Raw genomic sequence first — 15,624 nt, forward strand, 5'->3', positions numbered from 1 at the left:
CACAAGCCAAAGTTTAGGACTCACTCCAAGGGGAAAAGAAATCCATGGCCCATTCTTGCCCCTCTGTGGTTTCAGGGCATTCCTGAGAGACAGTCTCACAGCACAACCACAAAGCGCTATCCAGCATCCTCTTGGGGGAGCAAACCAAATCCTTCAGATGATTTTCTTGCTGGCACTGCCTTTCCCAGAGCCAGTGTAGCCGAGAAGGCCTACTAGGAGCCCGGATCCTCCAGAGCATGTCTGACATTGTAACGGTCCACTCTTCCAGGGGACTTAAGGGCTCCATGGGGGCTGCAGTGAAACAGCTGCATCATCAACTGCCTTCAACCCCACTTGAGAGCCAAGGCAAGCATGCTGATAAGAGAGATGGAGGAAGAAATGGTCCCTCCTAGATCTCATCATTCCAGGAAGAAGGTGCCAAGCATCAGCACTGGGGCTTGGCATCATCCAGTGAGGGGCAGACATGAAAGAAGAGTATTCCAACTGGAGGACAGAGAGGTTTGGAAAGTCCTTGGAGAAAGTTGAGGCCAGCCTGGGTGGAGGCTAGGGTGTCTTTGTGGCCCTCTGTGTGGAGGTAGGGCAGGAAAGTGGTAGAAATACAGAAGTCCTCTCCAGGGAGTTGGCGGAATATCTGCCACATGTAAAAGTCCCAGGGGTGCTTTCCAAATGGACCCCCTTGAAGATTGTTCATTGGCTTAAGTAAGATTCCTGGTATAGTAAGTGTCCTCTGATTGGCCAGATGACATCTGTCATTCATCATTACTTTCCAAAGCCCTCACATCTTGAGTGGTGAGGGGAACAGCAAGCTATGGCACTTCGGACATAGCTGCTATGGGCTGTTCTACTGCCTGCCTTCCTCTTGTGGCTTTCTTTACACAAACGTCATACTATGACCCTCATCCCAAAGACCTTCAGCATCTTGGCAAGCATTGAGCTTGCTTGACGAATATGGAGTTCTTGGCAGGAGTGGTTGCTTTCTATGGGCGGGGACCGGAGCAGTGCAGTGGGAGTGGAGGGGAGAAGTCAAAGGAACTTGAATGGGGCTGAAGAGACACCTTGAGAATCTGGATGTAGGGACAAATAACATTGAGCAAAGTGAAGCCACGAAAGAGGCAATGGTGTGACGGGCCCAAGAGTAGAGAATACTCAGAGAACAAGAATTAATCTGGTGTAATGGAAATGCACAAAGGAAGGGAAGGGGTGTAGGCTGAACACAGAGGTCACCCTGGGGCATCCCCAGTCATGTGCTGCAGTTTGGAATTGGAGCTATAGGGAAAGACTATAAACAAAACTGTAAAATAATACCAGTGCCCAGGGATGAGGGAGAATAAGTTAAGACTATCCAGATTAAGCTAATAATAATAATTATTGCTGGGCAGTGGTGGCTCAAGCCTTTAATCCCAGCACTCAGGAGGCAGAGGCAGGTGGATCTCTGTGAGTTCAAGGCCAGCCTGGTCTACAGAGTGAGTTCCAGGACAGCTAGGAATATTACACAAAGAAACTGTGTCTCGAAAAACCAAAATAATAATAATAATAATCACAGTTATTATTATTATTAAAGAAGTATGAACCATGCTCCTAATGTAGTTTAAGTCCCTGAGCTGTGCATCTTAGAGCCACAGTTACTGAAAGAACATGGTGTTTTGTATGAATGAGGACAAAATTTATTGGAAACTCTGCTGTAAGGCAGGTTAGAGCTGAGAAACGAGGATAACAACTTTGAATCATCATAGGCTTTGTAGTGAGACCCTGTTTCAAAGAGAAACTAAAGGAAAAGCAGAAGAGGAAGGAAAAGGTGGCATGGACCATAGTGCTCATCACAGATAGCATGAGGTGAGAGGGGAGCTGGCTTTAGGGGAGTAACTAGAGGCCCCCCAGGAAGGACACATGTGAGAAGTACGTTTATGAATCGAGTAGGACAAAGGCCATCAAGGAAAGGACAGATGATCAATGCAGTAATGTCTCCTCATCCAGGCCACTGTGGCAGTCAGAGCAGGGACAATAGAAGCACCAGGATGACCCTTCCATCTGCCCAGTGCTCTGGTCAACAGTGGCTAAAGGAAGGACCCTGAATTCAGTGATCCCCTAAGTCACCCTAAGGGCTCTGAGACCACCACACAGGCAAACATATGCATTCATTGGAGGTGAGGGAAAGGAAAGCACATGGGAGCATGCTCACCACCTCCATCTCTGTGAGCAATGGAAGGCTGCACTTCTGTAGACCGAGTGTCATCCTGGAGTATGAGGACAACAACCTGGAGGCTCTGGCACCAGGTGTAGAACCTCAGTAATCTGAGTGTGATGGGCGGTGCTACCCTCTAATATGGTTTTGTTTTGTTTTGGTTTGTTTTTTTTTAGGGCCAACTCTGTGACATGGAATCCACACAAGATGATGGGTGTCCCTTTGCAGTGCTCAGCTCTCCTGGTTAGAGAAGAGGTACGCTTTCCCTGACTTTGGGGCCAGTCCGTGGTGGGATCTACCTGTTCTCATGCAGTCCATGGTCTCCGCTTAGGTCCAGGTGTTCATGTTGTTTCCCACAGAGAGCTCTTCTGAGCTCTTGTTTGCACAGGAAGGACCTGATGCCTAGAGGGGAAGGCAGGCTTGCCTCTCAGCCTTTAGAACTGAGACCTTGAATTCATTTGCATGTTTTCTGCAAACACCTTTCCTCAGCTTGAACCCCCCTATCTCCCCAATAGAGAGCTTCTATGTCCCTTTCTCAGAACATTAAATTCATAGTTTGTTTCTGGAAATATGAGAAGAAGGAGTAGATTTTGCCATAAGAAAAATTAAGTTTTGACCATAGGAAGTATATACATGATAAAGAATTAAAGTTAGTGTTCAGATTTAGATACATATGCATGGATATATATATATATATATATATATATATATATATATATGTCTCATAGTTAAATTTAAAATTGAATGTTGTATTCAGAATTTAAATTTAATCCTCATATATGTGTTAACCACAAGGAGAATAAGCAATGCCCACTTTCATTCAAGGTACTTAGATACGCAAAGTCTGAGCTAGAGTCTCGCTGTTGGCCTCTGCATCTCCCTTCACGTGCCAGGGTGCAGTCATAAGGCCTCAAGAACTAAGCAAAGAGCCAAGTGTGTGGTTTACATTTGTCATCCTAGAACTACGGAAGCCCAAGCAGGATTGCTGTTGGTCAAGCCCAGCCTAGGCTGCAGAGCCAGACCCGGCCCAGAAACAAGCAAATGAAAACAAAACTAAACTAAGGAACTTCAGTTCACCCCAATTAAATTTCATCATGTTAAAATCACGGTACTGGATTTTAGTATCATGTCTAAAGCCATTTTTAAATATTGAACTTTGTTTTTTAACAATATTTCACTTATTTTAGAAAATACAGATAAATTTAAACTCACCCAAAATTCTGTTATTTGGAGATAATATCATTACTGTCTTTAAATATATACTCCCACAATTTTCTAGGAATGTGTATATTATATATAAATAGATTTTTACACATTCAAAATAAAACTGCTACTTTGTATCTCATATACCACATTCTATATTTAACATTCTAGGGTGAACACGATTTTTCAAATTTTTATTTTAATGGTCTTTTAATGCTCTATCACATGATACCTAGTTGCTTGACAAAGTCCTTAAACATGTATCTTTATCGCTTTTCTGATTATTCATCTCTTTAAGAGGGACTTCTGGGTCAAAGGGCATTCTTACTTCTTTCATCCTTCTTAATAACTATACATTTAAGCACCATGTTTTTTGTGTCTATATCAAATAAATTAAAACCTGGACACAATTTGAAGACAAACTGCCCTACAAAATTCGAGGAACACTTTTTAAATTATCCCTTGGGACTGGCTTTCACAGAAACACTCACTTTCTCATCATTACCCAAGCCCATGTACGCCTCAGCTGTACTGCTCAAAAACAAGGAATAAACCTTTGTTATTTATGTCCCAGGCAGATGTTTGGTAGTGGCTTGCATTCTGTCACAGCAAGCCAAAATGAGAAATGTAAGTCAGATGATAAAAGGCCAACCTGGATCCAAATAGATGCCCGCACAGGAAAGATCTGCTGACTGACAACTTGATGCTACCCAGGACAGAGCCTTGTGGCTGGGCACCTGACCCATTCCCATGACAGTTTGGGACAGGGAAGCTCCTATGTGCTTCCGCTTCAGACGGGAGGAAGCTGGGAGGTGTTGGAATCAGAGTGCAGGCTGTGTTTGACCGACTAGGACAGTCTCCTCGGAAAGAGGACTGGTGCTAATTCCTTTCCTTTCTCATCGCTAGGACCAAACGCTTGATAGGAGGCAATTTAAGGGAGAGAGGGCTTATTTTGGCTCACAGTGTGAAACCATCCTGATGAGGAAGGCACAGCCCCAGGCCACAGCAGGGCATGCGGCTGGGCTATCTCACCTCCTCCAGTCTCTGCAGAACCCAGATGAATAGGCTGGATGTGGGGTAGGCTATACCTTTTAAGCTTACCCCAGTGAGCCGCTTCTTCCTAAAGTTTGCGCAGTCTCCCAAAACAGCACTACCCTCTGGGGAACCAAGGTTCAAACATGTGCCTGTGAAGGGACATTTCCCACTCAAACCGTAGCATTCTCTCCCTGGCCTCCATACACTCGTGGCTATCTCATAATGCAAAGTGCAGGCAGTTCAGAAATCACCCTTTCAACATTATCCCAAAGTCTCTTCAGAGACTCAAAGCTGTCTGCTAACTGTGAGCCACTGAAAACCAAAAGATCCACAATGGCACAGAGAAAACACTCTGGTCCCAAAGGGGAAGAAAAGAATGGGGTCATAGCAAGGAAAGACCGCATCCACGGGAGGCTGAAACAGCACGCTACTCTTGAGCTTGAGGAGACAGGCTCCTTTCACTTATTGCTAAGACTTGTGAAAAGGACATGGAACTTCAATGTACTATACAGGGTCAATAAAAGCAAATCAAAATGCCGTTCAACAAAACCACAACAACTGAGACAAAAGAAGTATAAATTCAGCACCAAAAAAGTTAGTATCTCCACTCTCCACTGGTTAGGTCCACCTGCAGTGTTTTCAGTTCTCTTGGTCCCATATATAATTTGGGACCCCATCAAGTGAGACTTCCAACAGTAAGGAACTCTTTATAAACATTTACAATTCATGATTGATATGGAAGGGCCCAGCACTCTGTGGGAAGTGCTCTACATGGCTACGTTTACTTTTTTATACAACCTAGAACCACCTGACCAGGGTGGCACCTCCCACAGTGGGCTGGGTCCTCCCACATCAGTCATTAATAAAGAAAATGACCCACAGACTTGCCCACAGGCCATTCTGATGGAGTCCCCTTCTCAGCTGAGATTCCTCCTTCTCGGGTAGATGACTCCAGCTTTTCTCTAGTCCACAAAAAACTAACCAGCACATACACTGATAGGCAGAATTAAAAAGAAAAATAAATCAAAGAAAAGAAAGAAGTAGGTTAATTTAACTCTAAGATCCTCTTAAATCCAAGAGCATATGATGTTCTGGCCCACATCCTTCCCCCTCCCCCTACCCCCCCCCCTCGCCTCTTTTGGAATACAATGAATAATGACACCACACAAAATTGCAATGGAAATTCTGTGGTAAAAGAAAAATAAAAAACAGTTTTAAAAAGCGTGAGATATATTGATGAGAGTTTAGAACAAATCCTAGCATTCCAAGGGATTGCTGAAGCCTTATAATACTCTGTTATACATTATAATTATCAAGACATATAAATATATAGGTCGCTAAGTCTATTTAAACCTGAGACTTCCATTCTGTGCAGCACCCACTCATGCTTTTAGACTAGTTTGGAACACCATGGTCTATGACTGTTTCCTTGCTCAGAACCAGGACACTAGCTCACGAAAGGCTTGTGTGTAAGAACCTAGCTCACTGTTTGCTTCTGTGGACATGGCAAGCCTGGTCTGTCGGAGTGGCGGTCATGAAAATCGTGGACTACAAACTAATCTTTCCATTTCAGTAGGAGCTGGTCTGACCCGCCCACCACCCCATACTCTGAAGGTCTTTTCTTTAGTATGGCTGACACCTTTCTGTGGGCTTTCAACGCCAGGGAAAAAACTGGCCATGAAACAAAATAGAACAGCCTGCTGTAATTCTTATTAATCTGTAAGGGGGCTTTCTTTTTCAAATTCAGTGTCTTCATCCTGCTCTCATGTTCACACATCATATTTATCTTTTCTTATTTTCAAAGATAACTGTGGAGTCCATGTAATATGAAGCCCACGCTAAAGGTGGAGTCAGTTCTATTGTCTACATTACTCTGCGTTTTAGTTTGGATAACTTTTTTAAAAGGTTCTCACTTCTGCTTCAGCTCAGTGATCACATTTGGTCTTTTCTTCTCTTATCATGAGTCACAAGAGAAAGAAAACCAAATGCCAGAGCCTTTATAAAATCACAGCATCTGACAGGGAGTCAGAAGCCTCCCATGGATGCGATCAATTGAATCGTGGTGGGGTTTCCAGGAGGAGACTGGCAATGCTATTGTAGTCAGAGCGTGAGTCATTCACCGTTCTCTTGAACAATCGCTTCGCTGCCTATGTCTATATTAGGGTTATGGTGCTTGGGCAAATTCGTGGTCACTGGTAGGAAAATCTCCTTTGCAACTACCATGAGCAACTGAAGGTGAAAACACATCCTCCAAGCCCGACCCTTGGGAGGAGAAGAGGAGATGGGAAAGTCTGCTCCTTTAGGTTCAACTCATAATTGTGGTACCTTTGGATTTTTTTTTCTTTTACATTCCAATTTATAAAAATAAGAGCAATGAGCTATCGAATAGCTCAAACTCTAATAATTACAGAGGAGTGAAAGTTCTAGAAGAACCACAGTAATGGTATTTTCAGAACCAGAAAGTTGGGATTGGAGAGGTGGCTCAAAGGTTAAGAGCACTGTATAATCTTTCAGAGGCAGCTGACAATCATCTGTACCTCCAGTTCCAAGGGATATAATACCCTTTTCTGTCCCCTTTGGGCACTACAGACACATGGTAGACATACATGCAGGCAAAGTGCCCACACACACGAAATAAATATTAAAAACCAAAGAATTTAACGTTTCTGAAGCCTCTGCCTCTCTTTCCTTTTTCTCTTTCTCTGTCTTCCCCTTTGAAAGGGTGATCTTGGTAAAGAGTCCTCGCTGGCCTGGAACTCGCTATGTAGACCAAGGTGACCTCAAACTCTCAGCAATCCTCCTACCTCAGCTTCCCAAGTGTTGGGTTTCTGAAACATCTGAATTACAATAAAACTAGATTAAGATGACCTCCTAGAAAATGAACACCATGTTGTGAATTTTATTTATCTATGTAGTTTTATAAATGTCATTTCTTAAGAGGAAAACCAAAGTGTAAGAGTGTCTCTGTTAACCTCTGGTAGCATTATCCACCCTGAGCCTTCGTCCCACAGAATCAGCCTATGATGCTTGCCTGGAGAGTCTTGTCCAGTAGTTTTTCTATTTAATTCTTACTGTTTCCTTCTTCCATGAGATACAATAACATTTGGGGCTATGGTTTTTCTTTCTTAACAGTTGCCGCCACAATGCAATGCTAAAGAGAGTGAGGGGAGTTTTCTCCTGAACTTTCTCTTTGCTTTTGTAGGGACTGATGCAGAGCTGCAACCAGATGCATGCTTCCTACCTCTTTCAGCAAGATAAGCACTATGACCTGTCCTATGACACCGGAGATAAGGCCTTGCAGTGTGGACGCCATGTGGATGTCTTTAAATTATGGCTCATGTGGAGAGCAAAGGTGAGCATAGACCAGCTGAATGGCAGCTAAAGAAAAGAAAGTCTATATGATAAAGGCTGTAAAAAGTGATTGCTAGGTGGAAAATTACGCAGGGGAACTCTCTTTGATCCTGTATCTGCGTACCCACATTCTCTGTGGGCAAGAGCACAATTAAACCCATCCTTTGTCTCCTCTCAAGTACAGTTGTTTCTAAAGCTCTCAACTCAAAAACCCATTTTGATGCATCTGGCAGAGCACCCTGATTTTTCAAGAGGCACCTCTTACCATTGTCATCCTCATTGCTATCTGGTCTATTTTGTGCCCTCCTCTCCATCTTGATTGATGATCCATCTTGATGACTGATCGATCGCCTGGGTAGATGAATGTGCTTTTAGAAAGAAACCAGAATAAAAAATGCCTACCATGATCACTTATTTTGGACACTTCAAGGGATAACTCCCAATGAGAAAACACTTTTTAAGACTCTAAAAGTGCCCCCTCCTTTGTGTGGGGTTCTGTGTACCTCAAAATTTACCTAGAGATGATCCTTCACCTACCAGCAATGTAATTTCTGTAGCTGTTGGTACAGTACAGCCGGGCCTCTTCTTAGCCTTCTGGAGACAGACATGTTAAATATAAGGAGGCTGCAAGGGTCAGAGATTATGTTTTTATTAGTTTATTCGTTGACAATTTCATGCATGTTACGTAATGCATTCTAGTCACACTTGTCGTTCCACACTTTCTTATCCATTCCACCCCTCAAAACCCAAGTTCACATTCCAACTTCATATCTTTAGGATGACTTTTTGACTTTGCTTTGTTACCTACTTAGTTTAATTTTGACTAGACTCTTGATTTACATGAAAAGAAGATCACCATACACTCAGTACACTAAGGCAAGAGGACTGGTGGGAGTTTGAGATCAGCCCATCTTCAGAGTAGGGTCTTGTCTCACAACCATGTAATCATCACAGCCACATTTTGATGGTTGTTCTTACAGGGAAAGGTTGACTCCTGTGACAGGTATGGCTAGGGAGCTTCAGAAAAGGCTGACTCCTGTGACAGGTATGGCTAGGGAGCTTCAGAAGGGATAATTATCCTTGCTTCTGGTCTAGGTTGAGTGACTACATTTATTATTTTGATAACTCTTATCATTTCATCTTGGGAAAAAAAACAAAGCTTTAAGTTGAAAGCCAAATGGAAAATTTCTCCACTTGGCCGTCCAGACATTTGAAAGCTTTGTGTAACAAATCGGAAAAAGCTCTTAAGTAGCGCTGTTGACCTTCCCTTTCTCCCCTCTCTCTGAGGTCTTTTGTTTCGAGGCTGGGAAAGCTTGCCCCTTCACCTTCATCTCAGGGGTTGACCTACTCATGCTGTTTGATCCATACCTGATGTTTCTTTCATTTCCCCCCTGGCATTAGGACCTGAAACATGCTTTACATGGGCTGGGCTGGGTCTTCCCTTTGGGGGATGATAAGGCCCTGTATAAAAGGGGAAAACATACCCATCTTATCTCCATTATAGTTACAGTTGCTTCCTTTGGTTCCCATGCTGGCTTAGGTGGCATACGAGTTCCAAGTGCATTAACTGCTTTTCTGAGACTTCCATTTGCACTTACCAAATACAGGTACTAAAGGAGGAAAGGCATTTTGGAAATCAGTTCTCTAGTGTGCCCAGACATTGGTTAAATAGCTCCAGTCCAAAGCTATTATACTGTGTTTCGTAAGTCCAGACCCAAGGTTTCCAGAGCTGAGGAGTAAAAGACTTCAATGGCATATTCACTCAGCTGACATATGAGTCATGCATCATCACAAAAGACAATACCAAAAAGCTAGGCGGAATGACAAGCTTCCTAAGACTCATTTGTTTGATCAACTGACATTCAGTGAGTGCCTGTTTATTCTTACTGAGGCATATTAGGGAGTTTGAGGATGGATAATTTGCAACACTAGTGGGGGCCAAGCAGGCATGTGGGGGGTCCCCTGACAAAAGCTTCTTGTCTACAGGAAAAGACTAGCCCAGCCCTTCTGTTATTAATGACTTCCATGATTGCATCTATGAGCTGCAGAGGCAAATTTTCCCCTTGAGTAATCAAAATAATTGCCTGGGGAATTAAGCCCTGGGAACAAAAGGAGTCAGCTGTGGGCCCTAGTAATGAAAAGGAACAAATGCACCTGGAGGGAGATTAAAAGGGAGCAGTCAGCAGAGGAGCCTCCAGGAGGAGTCTCAGCGTGGTGGAGCTGGAAAGGGCAGGATGACCAGCAGTCTCCAGAGTACTCATGTCCTTCCCCCAATTCCAGCTGAGAGCTACCCACATGCCTGGTCTGCCTAATGTTTTTGCTTCTTCTCTTTCATAGGGGACTACTGGGTTTGAAGCACATATTGATAAGTGTTTGGAGCTGGCAGAGTATTTATACAATATCATAAAAAACCGGGAAGGCTATGAAATGGTGTTTGATGGGAAGGTATGTACTCCCAGTTCAATAGTCCCCACACGTGTCTTCAGTCCCACTCTTTACCCCTGGCATTTTCTGACATCAGTAATGTGCTGTCTAGCTAAGTGGGACCATTGCAAGGGGAAGCAATAGATGGTGGGATGTTTCCTTGGAGCTGGAATAAAGATCAGACTCACAAATAATTCTAGAGAGTGTGAAATTGAGACACTCCCAGGGCAATTGCTCATTTAAATGCAGGGGTTATCTTCTCAACCTGAAGAATAGGCACATCTGAACCGTCCTTGGGATTCTGAACCGGGTCTGAATTTTCTTCCTTGCAGCCTCAGCACACAAATGTGTGTTTCTGGTTCGTGCCTCCCAGTCTGCGTGTTCTGGAAGACAATGAAGAGAGAATGAGCCGCCTCTCCAAGGTAGATGCTGAGGGGTCCTTCGATAGATGTGTCTTCTTTATCACGTGCAACATCTTTGTGGGGAATACCAGCTGGTACCTGGACCCATCCCCTCTGTGGGCTCCCACAGAGCCAGGATGTGCAAAGTCTGTGTTTCCTGACTTTTCACAATTCCATTTCTAGAGAGAGAGTTTATGATGTCTTAAAATAATTGATTGGGTGTTAATCTCCGCTGACATTCAGAAAGCACCAAGAACAGTCCTCGAAGGTTCGGGGGTTTTGAAGGGAAACAGATGCTCGGTTACAAGTACAAAATAGACTTCAAGTATCAGAAATGGTGAAAAAAAAAAAGCTCCTGCAGGGCCTCTTGAGATACCAAGGTCAAGGCTACCCAGGGGAAGGAGCAATAATATTAACAGCTACCATTTACAGTGTTCATTGTAGCCCCAGGCTCAACATTTATCAGATTTTAGGTCACTTAAAGTCACATAGCATCAGGTGTGAGTTGATGTGGCCAAGCACTGTTGCTGTCCCATTTTATTGAAGGACAGGGAGAAAATATAAGTCTGACTCCAGAAGCTTCAAAGTCTTCTTTGGTCAGGAAGTACTGTTTTTACCTTTGATCTCTACCTGCTCCCAACATCTACACATGGGTGAAGCATGTTTTTTGGTATATAGCATCACAGTGCTATAGGAATGGGAAACTAGGGGTGGTCGTATATACTTGAACTTCAGAAGGTGAGCTGCTCTAGGCATTTTTTTTTCAGTGACTAGAGGAGGCTGAAGACACAGCCAGGTTAGGCAGACATGTACTCCCCACTGCTAAGAATCTCACTTTATCTTACTGACCTTCTGGAACAATTCATTCCTTCGATGTAAAGGGAAGAGTAAAATTCCTGTAGATGAAAAACCCTCAGGAAAGTTTTTAGATATTAACATCTGCCCTTTAGCAATCCAGCACCACATTCTTCAGCAGAATGAAACTCACATGTGGTAGACTCTTTTTTTATTTGTCAGCGTGTGTTGTATATGAGGGTACATGTTCACACGGGTATGCTAATATATATGTGTGTGCATATTCCCATGTGTGCACCTGCATGTAGGAGAGAGAATAAAGTTAAATTCTGGACAAGATAAGGCCAAAAACCCACCTGAAAGTCAATTTTTGAGCTAAAGTACTGAGATTCGGGAGTTTGCAATATAATGAACTATACAGGTTAGGTGGCTTATGGACAACAGGAATTGATTTCCCACAGTTCTGGGGGCTGGGATATCTGAGATCAAGAAGCCAGGCAATTCCATATCTGCTGAGGTCCTACTTCCTGGTCCATCAATAGCCTGTTTTCACTATCCCCTCTTCTGGCAGAAAAAAAGAAAAAGACCTCTCTGACAGAGCCTTATAATTAATAATTAATTAATAATTAATAACTAATTAATAACTAGTCACTAATTAATAAGGCAAAGCCTCCCAAGAACCCCATCTCCTAATTGGGGATTAGGATCACAACATAGAAATCTGAGGGGATATAATGTTCAGTCTACAGTAAGTACTTTTCACATACTTTCATACATAAGAAAGGGAACATTGACCAAACTTAGTGGTAAATGAGCCTTTCCCAAGGCTCACTGACAGAGAACAAAGATCTAGATAACACAAGTGGTTATTACTAATACAAGCATTCACCCCGTCGTGAGGTTGTCAAGATGAGGATCTGGTAGGTGCATTTCCGGCTGCCCAGACAGGCTGCTCTGTGCCCCACCTCTCCTGCTTCTGGTTCCTCTCTCATCTTCACCATCAGCTTTTCTGCTGTTGCTATTCTAAGGATGGAAGTTCATGCATGCCTGGCAACTGTCCCACCTCTGAGCTACACCCTAGCCTTTTTCTAATTATTCTTTTGTTGTGTTGCTGTTATTTCGAGACAGGGGTTTACTGGGTAGCCCTGGCTGGCCTTGAACTCACAGAGATCTGTCTGCCTCTGCCTCCCAAATGCTGGGATTAAAGGTGTGCTCTACCATGCCAGGCAATTCTTGATCATTATCTGCATTTCTTTTATCAGCTTTTATTGTCCTCCACTAATTGATGATTTTCAAAAGGCCAACAAATGGATTTAATAGCAAATTGGTAAAGAAACAATTTGGCCTCATACTTGAGGTGACTTTATAAAGGTCTGTAATGAGACTTTTTTTGGTAAGATTTTAACATCACCAAGTGGCTCTTTGATGACTGTTCTATTTCCCCATTTCATTCATGCATTTCTAAGATTTAAAACACAAAAGATTTATAACATATAGTAAAAATATATTTCCATGAAAACTGTATGTTATTTCATGAATACCATCCCCATTAGGAGGAAACAAGTATATATTTTAATTACAAAGAGGCCTGCTGGTGATGTAAGGGATGGTCCCCATTTTCAACTGAATTTCTGACCATCTACATCCCACATAAGTTGAAGTCATGTCTGACTCCGCATTTCTGGCTGTATCTTTGTTATGAACATCAAAGATCAGATGCTATGTTTACAAATTCCAGTGGCAAATGCATGTGGACAGATCATGCATCTGAGTAGATGGACCTGGAAGGTATGTCTTATCTTAGCTATTCCTCCCATACTACTGCCATATCAGTTAGAACTCAGAAAGCCCACTACACTTCCCTGCGCTGTGCTAGGGAACAAAGGAATGAAAAGGTACTGTGCCTAGCTTCCAGCAGCTTACAGATGAGGTAGAACGAGAAAAATGTATGTGTTTATCAGTGAAAGGTCAATTAAGAAATTAGGATATTGTTAGACTCGATGGGTGAGGACCATGTAGGTACATCTCAGAAGGAGAAAGATGAAGATGGGCAGGAAGGGGTTTGTAGCACTTGTAGCACTGTGGGGGAATCCTGCAGAGTACTCTGTAGGAGGTGGACTGGGAGAGCGTGCCACAGTAAGACTGATGATAGGCGTGAAATGATGACAATGTAAATGGTTCAAGGGATATTTAATAAATTGCTCTTGTCAGAGCTGTAGATTCATTTTGGTGAGCAGTTGAAGATGAATCCTTGGAGCTGATGACAAAAGGTCTTTGTGCTGAGCTAGGGAGCGTGAACTCAATTTGAAACAGTAAAGAGAACCCATGAAGCTGCTGCAATGAACAGTCTAACATAAATACTGTGATCTTGTCTGAAATAGTCTTCTGTATAGGAAGTCTTGTGGATTCAGCTTTTTACTCCCAGATAATTCTTCATATCATTAAAGGCTTTTTCCAAAAAAAATTCTTATAAGTGGAAGCAATTTAAAAAGAGAATTAAAGAAACTAGAAAAGTTTGGGATTACAGGAAGGTTGTCAGAAGTATGATATCTTATTTTTCGTGTGTGTGTGTGTGTGTGTGTGTGTGTGTGTGTGTGTGTGTGTGTGTGTGTTAGTGAGGGGTTGCCCTCCTGGGGAGGCCAGAGGAGGGTGCTGAGTGTCTTCCTCTATTGCTCTCAGCCATGTTCTCTTGATACATGGTCTCTTGCTGAACTTGAAGCTTACCATTTCAGCTAGGCTGGCTGGCCAGTGAACTACAGGACCAGCCTATCTCCTCCCCCAACAGCATCAGTGTTACAGGCATATGCAACCACTCCTGGTTTTGTTAGATGGGGGCTGGGAGAACACAGGTCCTCATGTGTTCCAGCAAGTGCGCTCCCCCCACTGAGCCATCTCTCTAGCCCCTCAGAGGTCTGCTGCTTTTATCCATCGCTTGACACTAAGGCTTATCCCTCATGGCAATTCTATGAATAATGCTTTCTTTACAGTCCCTTCATATTGTCTGGGGTGAAGCTGCCTCCAGTCTAGTTCTGTTAAACCATTTAGCCCTAGGTCAGGACCAGATTCTTTCCATTCCTCCAAACACTAACTCAGCAATCAAGGTGGCGAGTGCCTGCTAGCCTACTGTGCGTTACTCTTATCATATTTAGGGTTTTTAATGTTTTTGAGCTTTTTTTTTTTTCAATTTTCTGATCTCATGAAAACTGTGTTCCTGTTTAGTTAAATCCAAAATCTTCGCTTGCCCTGGGGTTTCTAACCTAAGGGAGGGCCCAGAAAGAAAACCATTGCACTGATATGGTCTCTCCTACAGGTGGCGCCAGTGATTAAAGCCAGAATGATGGAGTACGGGACCACAATGGTCAGCTACCAACCCCTGGGAGACAAGGTCAACTTCTTCCGCATGGTCATCTCAAACCCTGCAGCAACTCACCAAGACATTGACTTCCTCATCGAAGAAATAGAACGCCTGGGACAGGATTTGTAATCACCTCACTCATCAAACTGTTGGAATTCTCTAGGTAGACAGTTAAGTTGTCACAAACCGTGTAAATGTATTTGTAGTTGTTCCGAAGTAAAACTATTTCTATATTGTGGTGTCACAGTAGAGTACAGTTTAAAAAATCAAAACAAACAAACAAACAAAAAGAGAAACATCACTCCTTTTAAAAGTCCTTTCTTAAGTTTAGAATACTTCTGTAATAATTAGTGACAACAGGCTATGTTCTAATCAGTAAGAGAAAGCATAAAGTTGATATAAATACTTCCCTTTAAATATAGTATGCCAATACACCTTTATTTTCACTTCAGAGCAGTAGTACTGAATAGTGCCAAATCACCCTTGAATCATAAAAGGTTCTCTGGGGTGCCGTGAAAAGGACAAAGTAAATAGAAAAATGTACGCTGACAATAAAAACTCTTGCCTTTTTCATAGTATTAGAAAAAAATTTCTAATTTACCTAGAGCAACACTTCAAATGTATTTAAATACATATAATTTTACAAAAAGAAAAAATATATATATATTAAAAGAAATCCTATTTTGTAACATATAGATTTTATTTTATATGTGTTATACAAACTGCAGGGGCAGATATGAAACCTAAGCCAGATTTATTTCTTTACTTTTTTTCTTTCTCTCTTACTTTTCATGGAGGCACAATAAAACACTTTATCAAGGTAATTTTAACATAGAAACCCACAAAATTATTTAAAAGTATAATAACTTACTTTAGAA

The 15,624-nt window shown here is 42.5% G+C and overlaps 1 protein-coding gene across 1 annotated transcript in view; it reads left to right on the forward strand.

Moving 5' to 3' along the window:
* Gad2 (glutamate decarboxylase 2) overlaps positions 1-15,313 on the forward strand; it is a 65,166-nt gene extending 49,853 nt beyond the window's left edge. Inside the window, exons 12-16 of the mRNA XM_059262461.1 lie at positions 2,359-2,437; positions 7,623-7,772; positions 10,109-10,216; positions 10,528-10,617; positions 14,702-15,313. Of these exons, the coding sequence (XP_059118444.1) occupies positions 2,359-2,437; positions 7,623-7,772; positions 10,109-10,216; positions 10,528-10,617; positions 14,702-14,875 (601 nt within the window). The 3' untranslated portion in view covers positions 14,876-15,313. The remainder of the gene's footprint in view (positions 1-2,358; positions 2,438-7,622; positions 7,773-10,108; positions 10,217-10,527; positions 10,618-14,701) is intronic.
* Positions 15,314-15,624: the final 311 nt, after the last annotated feature.

The sequence above is a fragment of the Peromyscus eremicus genome, chromosome 5 (assembly GCF_949786415.1).
Source record: "Peromyscus eremicus chromosome 5, PerEre_H2_v1, whole genome shotgun sequence".
NCBI lineage: Eukaryota > Metazoa > Chordata > Mammalia > Rodentia > Cricetidae > Peromyscus > Peromyscus eremicus.